General features: G+C 43.1%; 1 protein-coding gene across 8 annotated transcripts in view; it reads left to right on the forward strand.

Moving 5' to 3' along the window:
* The window catches only part of SYNRG (synergin gamma), a 60630-nt gene that overhangs the window by 38772 nt on the left and 8805 nt on the right, over positions 1-13053 (forward strand). For 6 of the 8 annotated variants that reach the window (XM_075074098.1, XM_032779360.2, XM_075074099.1 and 3 more), the window contains 5 exons: positions 2769-3362; positions 3759-3922; positions 5794-5847; positions 6645-6741; positions 11766-11914. In XM_075074098.1, coding sequence (XP_074930199.1) covers positions 2769-3362; positions 3759-3922; positions 5794-5847; positions 6645-6741; positions 11766-11914 — 1058 coding nt within the window. The remainder of the gene's footprint in view (positions 1-2768; positions 3363-3758; positions 3923-5793; positions 5848-6644; positions 6742-11765; positions 11915-13053) is intronic. The other 2 variants (XM_075074103.1, XM_075074100.1) reach the window with 2 other exon arrangements.

Genomic DNA, 13053 nt, shown 5'->3' on the forward strand with positions numbered 1-13053 from the left:
AATTAGTTCAGATCCACAACAGTAAAATGAAGCTTTTATTACCAGGGGTTCTAGTTGTAGTGTTTTTAGTGAAGCTAATTTTTCATGAAATTTATCTCTGGTCTCTAGGAAATAAGCTACTGCGGGAGCGGTTCTTAACATTGTCTAATAAAACACCAGTGTGCCAGTAATAAAAATACCCACATCATGAAGAGTTCCCTTGAGTCTAGCACTGAGTGGTTTTCACATGTCAGCTGCTTCTCTGTATATTAGTCTGGTGGAAGGCAGCTCAGCTGCCTTTCAGGAAAAAAGAAATGAAACTGTTTTTACTTTACACAGCAGATGAGTTAAATGAGAACCTGGATCAAGCTTTAAAACTGCTTCCTGTTACAACCATCACAAGGATTGTGACTCCGTTTCCCATTACGGGGAAAGGCGAGGACTTTTGAGTGACAATGCAATACACAAACTACCCAAACAGTGTTGATTTTACAAAGGGGTTAAAACAGGATTTATGACGACAGCTAATTTGCCTTATGGCATTTAGAATTACATCCACATTTTTATTTTCATTGCTTGGCTTTTTAATAAATTGCTCTGGCTCTGTATTAGGTATAAAATAATTTTATCCAGGGTCTGTTATATTTTCTAAGGGTCCTTTCCTGTAAAATTTTACTCACCTGAGGTGATCCCATTGAAGTCAATGGGACTGCTCAAAGGAGTAAGCATTTGTAGAACGGAGCTCTTAAATTCCGATCCTACATCTGAATCTATGCAAGCCAGACACCGTGCATGTGGATTCAGTTGCAGGATCTGAACCTTTAATTGTTAAAGAATTAAAATATCTTCTTGCTGCCTTTGCCAGGGAGATTACAGTGTAAGCTTGGTCTACTGGTTAGAGCAAAGGATTGGGAATTCTGGTTTCTAATCCAAGCCCTCAGTATGGGTTTGAGCCAAGAGACAGATTGAAAGGAAAGAATACAATGATGTATTCTTATAAGATCTGCTTCTCCTCCTTGGCCAAAATGAGAGGCCACTCACAGTAGACTGTGCAGATGTTCATAATATGATCATCATGTATTCTTCTACTTATTCTTATGATGATACAGTCAGTCACTCAAATGCTGCAACAGCCCAAACGGCATTTCTTAGGAAAAAAATCTAGTCTGTGAGACTTTATGCCTCACAAATGCAATGCAAAGGAGCTCTTCACTTTGTTTTGGGAGCCATTAAACTACCGTGCAATTCTTCCAATTGTCGGACTTCTCGATCAATCATGTATGTGGGTCAGGTCAGGTCAGAAAAGCAGCCTGAAGCTCCGTGTATTCTCCCCTTCCAGTAAAATGAATAAATGAAGGCAGCAATGTTTTGTAAAAGTGGGTTTAATCCTCAGGCTAGCGTAGTCAGATTGAATTAAAAGGACAGCTGGAATGTCAACTTGTTTCCGCACTATCTTTTTATTAAACCTGAACTGTTGTTACTGCACACAAGCCAGTCAGGACCAAAATGTTTATCAGAACAGCCTCTGCTAAAATGATGCTAAGAGAATGTGTGTTTGTGTTTGCTTTATCTTGAGACCATTTTACCCAGGGCACTGAGCAGCCGCTGAGTGTCTAATCCAAAATGACAATTGTTAAAGCCTGAAAACAAACACCAACCATAGCTTTTTTTTAAAATGCTTTTCACAAAAATTATGTGGCCCCTGGCTTTTTATGCCTCCCCATATGGAACAATCTCAATCTAAATTTAAAAAAGAAAAAAAAAGTTGAATGAGTAACAGACAGAGCCTGGCAGAAACCAATCACCGCATATCTTCCTTTAGTGGGCTTAGTGAAGCAAAAGGAATCTCTTGCCTCTTTTACACCCATTTATGGCAGCAACAGGACATATTGGCCCGTATAACTACTGGGTGAGTATAAATGCTTGATTGAAGATTTGCGTAACGTGGTTGGTTTTCTATCTAGTTGTCTGTCTAAATCAGTAACGCATGTAGCAAAAACCAAGATCTTTGCAGCATTCATGTTTTTCCTGAAACTTTTATGCGTAAACAACAATCTGATTCATGCAGCACTTCACTCATTTGTAATTCAGAGGAACAGAACTAGTGGTTTTTTACATGCCTACAACATCTTCATAACATACAGTAATATTTGTATTTATTCTTTGGGGCACATTCTGAGCACTGAGGTGGGAGGAGACAGTTAGGCTAATAGTCAATTTTGCTAATTTGATAAGATATTTGGGTTGCTAACATTTACATTTTGCCTGCCATTTCTCTAATGAGCGTACCACGAAAATGAAATGTCAACGTGTACAGTATGTACTGTCTGGAAATATTAGTTTTACCGACTATATTGTTTCTTTGTTACTGGTATGTATAATGAAGATGGTGACCTACAGTTTAATATAAAATGTTCAGGAAAACAAGAGGAGTCCGAATGAATCTGTTAATCTTTAAGGTGCCACCGGACTCCTCGTTGTTTTTGTGGATACAGACTAACATGGCTACCCCTCTGATACTTAATGTTCAGGAAGTCAAGGGTTTACACTTAATATAAGTAGAGATAATGTATAGCTCTGTATATAGCAATTTTTAAGATTATTTTTTGTGCAAGGTCTAGATTAAACTTCATATTTAGTTGTTACATCAGGTGCAAGCCCAATACATCTATTCTAATGGATCTTGGAGATTTACAGCTAGTGGCTATCATTTATGTACAGTGTAGGGAGTTCTACTTGACCTTGGGAGAGTCTGTAATTGTGCGTTCTTGTTTCTCTCTCAGATATAGATGACTTAAAATGTGCTCCCTTTGGAAACTATAACAGTGGCTCCGCAGTAAGCAGCCTTGCAAGCTATGACTGGTCTGACACAGAAGACATTCATCAGAGCAGGAAGCTCTCTTCCTTTGTCCTTTCTTCAGGAAGTGGAGTCTCTTCAGCTACTTCAGTTCTTCAGAAGAAGGAGACTTTGTTTGGCAGTTCAGAAAACATTACCATGACAACAGTTTCCAAAGTGACAACCTTTTCTACTGATGATGTTCTACAGGATGTCAAATTTGCAGCCTTCGCAAACTTTAAAGATCCTGGTCCCAGGTCCAGCTGTCAAAGTGATGATGAGATTGAAGGCTTCGGAGAGTTCTCAAGACCTTTGTCAGAAGCGAAGGAGTCAGCAACAGTTGACGCAAGCCCAGAGGTTGACTTAGCTACCGATGGTATCTTACCTGAAATGGCAAAAGAATGCATGGATGACTTCGGAGAATTCCAAAGCGAAAAGCCAAAAATCAGCAAATTTGACTTCTTGGTGGCAACTTCTCAAGGCAAGATAAAATCTAGTGAAGAAATGATCAAGAGTGAGCTTGCTACCTTTGACCTCTCTGTTCAAGGTGAGCATGTTCAGGGTGGTTCACCGCGTATATGCTCCTATCTGCATATTGTGCTACTTCCATTAATGGTTAAATGAGAGATTTTCTCTTTGGAGCCAGAGCCCAAAGCCCACTGAAATCAATGTGAGTCTTTCCATTGACTTCAGAGGGATTTGGATCAAGCCCTTTTACAGTTAACTATTTTTTGTTTTATACATTGCAAGTATTGTAAGCATTGAATGGGCTTGAAGGTTAAACTGTAGTCTCATCACCTTGCCTGGGGAAGCTTGCACTGCTGTTTTATATGCTAAGTGAACAGAGAACTTCATTCTCCTGGGCTGTCAGTGCAGCACTATGCTAATTTTAAGGGCTTTTCTATTGCTGTAAATAATTAGCTTGTAATATAATTTCTTATAGGGTCTCACAAAAGGAGCTTCAGTCTGGGTGACAGAGAAATAAGCCGTTCCTCTCCTTCACCAGCTTTGGAGCAACCATTTAGAGATCGCTCAAATACTTTGAGTGAGAAGCCTGCTTTGCCTGTCATCAGAGACAAATATAAAGATCTAACTGGGGAGGTAGAGGTAAGGAATGGCCTGGAAAGCAAGTAAGGCATGGACCAATGCAATATTAAAAATATCCCAACTTCCAGCTGTTTGAGATTATAATTAGATTTACAGTTCGGGTCATGTTCCTGAAAGAGGTGCTCAGTTCCATGCAGGTTTGGGCCCTTGGACTGTAAGCTGTTTGAGAAGGAGATTTCTTGCTAGCTGTCTATAAAGCTCTGTGGTGCTTTAGGAATGATCAATAATACATAGTTGTTTAAAACATTAATGCCAGCTCCCCAATTTCAGTAATAGGTATAGTCAAGGTGGTATATTAGTTATACTTCTGTGGCACATCCCTGCACTTGATTAGATGCACATGTATAACAAACAAAGCTGTTCTAAACTGTGAGGAATTGGTAAAATGCATTTAAAAGATAATTACCCAGATGAACTGTGGTGTATTATGATATTGGAGGTAGGGGATGCTTCATATAGTTGTTTACTATGTGAAACCTATAAATGCATATGTTTTGAAAGGTGCTTTTATTCCTTTTGTTCCCCAACTTATTTGGACAGCTCCTCTTTCTCTGAGCAGAGTTTCAAGACAGCATAGAAATAATCTTCTGTAAAAAGGATGGCTTCATGAGGTCTGCCAGTAAATGCATATTTAGAGCATCACGGTTGGTCCACCTCTTTTTGATGACTCACATCACCTCTGTGACACATTAAGCTTCACTAGGTTGATTTGGGAGGAAAATCAATTTATGTAACTTCTCATACAACACTGCTATTTAAGATTGAATTTCCACAGTCATAAATATCTTTAATCCAAACATACAATGTTCAGCTTCCTTATTTTTAGGTAGAAACATGATGTGTGTTAGACACATCGCTTGAAATCATTTGAGTCACTGTGATCAAGTGGTCTAAGGCTGTGCCTGGAAACCAGTAATTCCTAAAATGTAATCTCAGTATTGGCCCTGGGTCCACTGGCTTTGGGAAATCACCTTGACTCTTACTGAAGTGGGTGTTCACCCACGAAAGCTCATGCTCCAATGCATCTGTTAGTCTGTAAGGTGCCACAGGACTCTCTGCTGCTTTTACAGATCCAGACTAACACAGCTACCCCTCTGATACTTGTCCATACTGTATTTACTTATTGCACTCACCTGTGTAAAGAATTGGTTGTAAAGTGCTTTGAAAATGTAAAGCCCTCTCTAAAAGTTGGATTCCATTCTTCCACATCTCAGTAACAAATATGCAGCCCTGTGACCTATGCAGCTATGGTATCAAGTATCAGAGGGGTAGCCATGTTAGTCTGGATCTGCAAAAAGGGACAGAGTCCTGTAGCACCTTATGGACTAACAGAAGTGTTGGAGCATGAGCTTTCGTGGGTGAATACCCACTTCGTATTCACCCACGAAAGCTTATGCTCCAGTATTCACCCACGAAAGCTCATGCTCCAATACTTCTGTTAGTCCATAAGGTGCCACAGGACTCTTTGTTGCTTTTTGCAGCTATGGTAGGCATTTGCAATTGGAGCTTTCACCAATTCTGATTTCTTCTTTCATTGTTTTCAATTGTCTTATAGCTCCTGTGGATCAAATGTTGCAGTTAAGAGTAAATATTCTCTTTGTATTTCTATTGGTTGTCCTGCTTGTGTGGAAAAAGATGCAAAATATTTTTTCCCGAATCCATCCTTCATAACCTTATGTGAGAATCTGCTGTTTTGTGTGAACACCGGGCCAAAATGAGAAATTAATACAGGAAAATCACATTTATGGTTGGTCTGCAAATAGATGACATACAAGGAGAGAGAGAATCTTTCCTATGCCCATTCAACTAAAGTATAATAAACTATAAAGATTTTAGGAACAGAATTCAGACTCTCCTTTCTTTTCAAATAGGAAAGCGAGAGGTATGCATATGAGTGGCAGAGATGTTTGGAAAGTGCCCTACAAGTAAGTGTCTAACCTCTACCAAAATTACCTCCTCTTTTCAGAGCATACCACCTGATATACTATTTCAGACTCTGAGCATCTGGACAGGCTATGCATGGGCTTGCATGAATTGTGATTTAAAAATTAATGTGTCAATAGAAAACAAATAACTTATATAAACACATACTTAATCTAACCAGATATGTCACCTTCTCAAATAAAGTTAGTATCTTGCTCTTTGTTACTTACAGTTAATTTAGCCATTGCCTAAATTTTCAAGTGACTAGTTAATTTGGGTGCTTCAGTTTTTGGCAGCCCAGCTTGAGACATAGAATCATAGAAGACATCTTATAGGGGCCTGATTTTCAGAGGGCGGAGGCTCAGCACTTTCAGAAAAGCAGGCCCCTTTAAGATGTCTCAAGTTGGGCACCCATCACTAGTCACTTCAGGTAACTTGGGCCCTTATGTTTGCAGCTACAGTAGTTCTCCTTGAAGTGTTTTGTTGGATTAAATGGATAGTAAACGTTGCCAAATATCATTTTTAAACAATATTTCTGAACACATGCTTACATTTCCATCAGCAAAAAGGACAATTAAATGAGGATGAGATGAATTCTAAACATGGCCACTCTTCTACCCTAATCTGTGTATAGTTATAAGCAAGAACAAATTGAACCCATGTGATGGACTATACCAACTCTCCTGCTAATTGCATTAATCTCTCTTTAGTACTGCAGTTTCTCTTTTTTGAAATTTTGTTTGTAAAAGTTACTTTAAGGGAAATAAACTGGTGGTGTAACCAGCATCCTTTCTGCTAGGTCATTAAGAAGGCAAATGATACCCTAAATGGAATCAGTAGTTCATCTGTTTGCACTGAAGTAATCCAGTCAGCACAAGGCATGGAATATTTATTAGGTATGTTTCATTTTATTATGTCTCTTACATTAAGTGTACCCCCATATAAAATAAGAGGATGTTATTAGTTGTTTCCAAGTGGTGTCTTTAACTTAATGAATTTCCAAACTGGAATGATGAGTGACTCTTTAGCCAAATTGTAATTATGTTCCTGAAAAATGTGACTTTAAGCAAAATAGGTTCACTTAAAATCAATTTCCCCATAAGAATTAATGTAAATGGGGGAGGTTAGGTTCCTTTGATACGGGAGACAGCCCTTTGATACGAGAGACCGGGGTTCAAATCCTGGTTGGTACCCAACTTTCCAGTAGGGGTCCTTGGGCAAAAGACCCTCTAACGCTTCACCTGCCTACCTCAAATATGAGAGAGACACGAACTAGGAGAGTCATGCCGGCTCGGACGTCGCCCGGATTAACAAGGTCCGCGCCAGGGATGTTGAGGAACCAGGACAATCTGACGATAAGTGGGCTACTGGAACAAACATCATGGACGAGACAAGAGAACTGGAATTGATGAATGCTACTACAACAGTAGACCTAATGAGAGGGGATATATGAATGTATGGGGACTGTGGATGGACAAAAGACCTGCATCCACACTTACTGAGAAACAGCTGGTTACCCACGCTCAACATAGTAAAGAGGAAGCTGCTTTCACAGCTTGGATAAGAACCAACTCACATTACATCCCAGACTCAAGAAGACCTGGAAGAACAAATGGTGTCAGCCCCGCCTGAAGCTGAACTTCACTGCCACCCCCTCCATTGCAGAGCCAAACAGCTGATATGAGGCATAAGATCATGGAGAAACTAGCTCAGTCAATCCTCGGAGACCCATTACCAGGCTCAGTGGAGAGAAGTTACATCAGATAGTATGTTAGAGATGCCAATAGAGCCCTCATGGACAATCCTACTACACCAATAATCAAACCAATGAACGGTATACGCTACAGCCATCTGTAATTCCTGGAGATTGCTTGGCTACACGATCAAAGAAGAACACAGTATGTACCACACCACTGGAAAATGAGGTTTGGAGTGATAAATCAAGGCGATCGGAGAAAAGTTGTCAGCTTGATGGAACTACGAAGGGTGAGAGATATAAGGATAAGACTGGGCTACTGAAAAATACAAGGGCCTGCTCCATTCTGAACGCCCTTAGTAGATGCTAAACAAGGGCTCACAGCACTGGCTACCAGCTAAGGCAGATACACATAGAGAAGCAGAGCCAAAAAAGTAAATGCCCGTTCTTCCAAAGAACCATCCAAGGTGTACTCCCAACTGCAGTGCCAACACCACAATAACAGCCAGAGCACCAGCAGCAGAAACTGAACAGTACTGGAAGAAATATGGAGAAGAGAAGATTATAACACCAGCGCAAAGTGGTGCAGGAGCCTGAGAAACGGCAAGCTCTCCCAGAAACAGAAACCAATACCCATCACAGTAGATAGACATCCAGCAGTTGGGTCAAGAACATGAAGAGCTGGACAGCACCTTGGGACAGACATGATCCACACCTACTGGCTAAAGAAAAATAGCAGTGCATGAACGCTAGCAGCACGATGAACCAGCTGCTAAGCAGTCAGGCTCCCACCCAAACTTGGCTAAACAAGACAAGGACAGTTCTGATCATTGAAAGACCCCTGCAAGGACAAGAACCGTCCTACTACCGACCCAATAACCTGCCTCCCCGTAACATGTAAAGTCCATCAGGCATCATAGCCACCAAGCTACAGGACATATTGGGCTGTACTGAGCCACAGCTCAGAAGGGCATTGAGGAACAACACCAGGAGGCTCAAAACACCGTTGTGCAACGTAAAGCGAGTTGCCCAGACTCAGACTCTAGACAGGACCAATCTGAGCACAGCCTGGATTGACTACAGGGAAGCCACGACATCATGCGCACACGTGGATCTGTGATGTCTGGCGCTATACAAGGTCAACAGGCACTAAGGACCTTCCTCACAGGAACTCAGTGGACTATGAAGACGAGCACTGAAGTCAACTCAAGGGCAGCTTGCCACAAGTGGCCCATCCAAGTGCGGGCATTATACCAAAGGTGGCTGCACTGTCCGGCACTTGTTTCTGCATAGGTTTAAACCCCCTCAGCCAGATAATCACAAGGAGGATACGGGTACAGAGTTCAGGAGTGTGGAACGTCCTATCAGCCACCATCCTCTCATGGATGACATCAGCTGTATGCTAAGACGATGAACGAGACATCAACATTCTCTATCCACCTGACGCGGATCTACAGTATGGTTCGGGATGTCATTGGACTTAGAGAAGTGTTGGCCGGATGGTAGTGCAAGAGAGGGAGGTAGTCAAGACTGATGGGGGAACTACCAGCGGCCCACATAGCAGACCAAGACCAGCTACAAGTACCTGGGTCCCACAGTCACTGAAACCACGATGCAGGAGGCAAGGAAGACAGCACATTCCAGGTATCACCAAGGATAAGACAGGGTCTGAAGAAGCCAGCTCAGTGGGAAGGGCAACAAGGATCCACGCCATCAACGATACGCCTGCCGGTCATCAGATACCCTGCGGTATAGTGAGCTGGCAAGGGACATGGAAGCTGCCCGATGTGAAGACCCGGAAGCTCCTCAAACACACGGACGCGTTTCCACCCCAAGTCCAACACCCAGAGACTATGTATACCAGCCGGGAAAGAGGCGGGCGGGGGCTTTGTATGAGCGTCAAAAGCCAGTGTCCTGGATTGAACCAGACTATCCGGGAGACACAGTAGATGGCCCCCAAAGATGAGCTGCTGAGAGAGTGCCTGAGCAGCAGCAGACATGGGAGGAAGGACCAAGCAGAAAGTTGCCATGGCAAGACAAGACCCTGCATGGGAGTTACCATCGACAGATAAAGCTGAGGTGGCTGACATTGGAAATCCTACAAGTGGCTTGACACCAGCTGACTATAAAGACACCACTGAAGGCATAGATCACCCTTTAGCGGCGCGCAGCAGAAACAGGCACTGAGCACCAGATCCATTGAAGCAGGGTCACTCCACGCGGCGAGCGCTCCCGGCCGAGAGCGCTCGCGCTCGACGAGCTGGCATAGAGGCCTCAGGACCAGTCCAACATCCACTCATCGCTCGCGCTCTCAAGATGGCAAGACGCAGGCAACACATACTGATAACCTACTACTGAACGGCACAACGAAGTGGCTGGCATGCTGTCCAACATCTGTCAGCAGCCCGTCCTCGTCGTCTCTGGGCCTAGACCCTCCCAAGACCAGATGGAATTCACAGAGGTTGTGGAGAATAGCAGGGCTAAGATTCTGTGGCGACTTCCCAATCACCAGACGGACAGGCATTACTGGTCAATCAACCAGACATCGTGGTAATAGACAAGGAGCAGAAACAGCGGGGTGATAGATATAGCAGCTGCCAAGTTACAGCCAACATCCAGGAGAAGGGAATATGAAGAAAGCATGGAGAAGTACCAGGCTGAAAAGGAACTAGAGAGATGTGGAAAGTGAAGGCAAAGTGGTCCCAGTGGTGGAGGATGCACTCGGGGCTGTGACTCCTAAGCTGGGTGAGTGCTCAACAGATCCCAGGAACAACATCAGAGCTCTCTGTCCAGAAGAGTGCAGTGCTAGGAACAGCTAAGATACTGTGCAGAACCCTCAAACTCCCAGGCCTCTGGTAGAGGACCCGAGGTTGAGGAAGACACATACCACCCATAGGGGTGAGAGGGGGATTTTTTTTTTTATATATATATAATATAGTGTGTGTGTAGGTTTACACACACACAGTGTAAGTTTTAAACGAACAATTTAAAACTATACACAGCAATGATGATTGTGAAGCTTGGTTGAGGTGGAGGAGTCAGAGGGTGTAAGAGGATGGAATATCCCAAGGAATGCCTTACTGCTGAATTTCAGAGGGGTAGCCGCAGGGCTTTGGAGCTGTGCTCTGGCTCTGCTCCAGCTCCAGGCAAAAACCTGAAGCTCCGCTCCAAAGCTCTGGGTAGCCATGTTAGTCTGTTTTAACCAAAACAATGAGGAATCTTGTGGCACCTTAAAAACTAACAAATTTATTAGAGTATAAGCTTTTGTGAGCTAAAACCCACTTCAGATGTATGGAGAAGTGAGTCATCGCCCACGCAAGCTTATGCTCTAATAAATTTGTTAGTCTTTAAGGTGTCACAAGTTTCGTCATTTTTACTGCTAAATGATGAACTAGCACTCCGTTGAGCTGTCATGGGTTAACATGTTGTTAATGTAGCTTCACACTCTACAAGGCAGCACAAATGGAGGGAGGGGAGACAGCATGGCAGACAGACGCACGCACCGTGTGTGAGACAGAGAGAGAGAGAGATGGGCATTTCCCCTTTAAGTACCCTGGCACCACTCTAAGTACATTGCCTTTTTAAGTAGATCAGCAAGTTGAGACAGCCCCTGCTGCCAGCAAACTCCCTCTGTCCTGAGCCCTGTCGTGTCCCCCCCACCCCCCATGGCTCTATGGAAATGGGGTAAGCAGGGGGCAGGAGCGAGGGGGACACCTTGACATTAGCCCCTCTCTTCTCTCTCTCTCCCCCCCCACACAGCAGGAAGGAGGCTCCAGGGAGCAGCACATGGCAGTGGGGGGAGGGACAGCTGAACTGCTGGCAATTGATAGCGTAGTGGGCAGCTGCTGTACAGGGAACTTAAGGGAGTAGGGGGCTGATGTGGGGGCTGCCGGTCCACCCTGGTTCCAAGCCCCCACCAGCTAGCTTCAACGGGCTGCTCTTTCTGCAAGCCGTGGACAAAGCAGGCGGCTGCCAAACAGTGTTATAATGGAGCGTTGTGCAACTTTAAACGAGGATGTTCTCTAATTGATCAGCAACATAATAACAAAACAACATTAACCAGGACAACTTTAAGTGAAACAGATTAAAGTGGTCACAGATGTTTCTCAAAATGTGTGCAATGTCTATTAGGTGCTCTTTCTGAGTCTCAGTTTTGGGAATCTCTAGTGTGCTCTACTTGGGAATTAGCAACTTGCCTGTAATTCACCACTCTAATTTTGACAGGGGTTGTTGAGGTCTACAGAGTAACAAAACGAGTTGAACTGGGTATCAAGGCCACCGCAGTGTGTAGTGAGAAACTCCAACAGTTGCTAAAGGACATCGATAAAGTATGGAACAACCTAATAAGCTTCATGTCACTTGCAGCTTTAACGGTAAGGCCATAATTAAGCTGCTTCTTTGTTACAGGACCCCTCACGTTTAAGTACATGGATGGAGCGTTATGGATGGTTATGTATTATTGACACCTTGAGGAGTCACTTAAACTCTCTGTTCCTTGTTTTCTCCATTTGTAAAATGAGGGTAACCGGCAACTTTGTGAATCGGTTTGAGCTCTTCAGGTGAAAAATACTGTGTGCACACAAGGTGTTCGGATTGCTTCATTTCCTAATGATTTTGACGATATATCCTCTCATAAACATGAATCTAGAAAGGAAAAATAAGTGCCTTCATGACTCTCCAGGAGTGAGCTTCCCTAGTTCTAGTGTTCTGCATTGCTCTGCAGGAGACTGACTAGATCTTTCAAGTAAGGACTGTGTGTCTTGCTCTGGTTTTGGAAAGTGCTGCAGACTAATTAATAATGCTCGTTTTGAGCTCTTTCCCTCCTCTGGCTGGAACTGCCGTAGCCAGATGCAACTCGGGAGCTCTGGGATGGAAGAGGAAGTGCTTCTCTTCTCTCACAGCTTCCTGGGTAGCCAGTGGGGGCGCTGTTGATACCATATGAAGAATAGTTCTATATAGTTTTTAGATGACTGGTGATTGAGAAGAAGGGGCATCCACGCTTGCAGGGAATTTAGAGGTAATGGGGTGAAGAAAGAGCTATGTGGGGCTCAGGGTGAAGGAGAATCCTTTTGTGATGGGGGGGCAAGGAGAGAAAGGAAAATTTAAAAATAGAAAGCAAGAAAATTCTAACTTTCCATAAGCTTTTTCCATTTTTAACCATCATCTTTGATTGCAATTAAATAACGTTGGTGTATAATAGAGAGATGGGTACAGGTATATAATGGATTTTTTTGGCAGGCACTTAACCACAATAATAGCTCAGCACATTTTGGGGGAATCATTAATTTGGGGGACATTGACATGATCCACTGGAATGGTTGTTTTGAACTCAGTGCATAGTGAAGGAGCCTTTAATCCTTAGATTAAGACCTGTGCATCATTTCCACAATACTTTCTCATATCACTGAATACTTAGTTCACAGATCCCTGCATGCAGGGTAATCATGCATATTAAAAATCCTACTGTTGCTTTTATCAAGAAGTAGTTGCAAGGTAAGATTTGGTATGCTGG

The sequence above is a fragment of the Chelonoidis abingdonii genome, chromosome 20, assembly GCF_003597395.2.
Source record: "Chelonoidis abingdonii isolate Lonesome George chromosome 20, CheloAbing_2.0, whole genome shotgun sequence".
Classification (NCBI taxonomy): domain Eukaryota; kingdom Metazoa; phylum Chordata; order Testudines; family Testudinidae; genus Chelonoidis; species Chelonoidis abingdonii.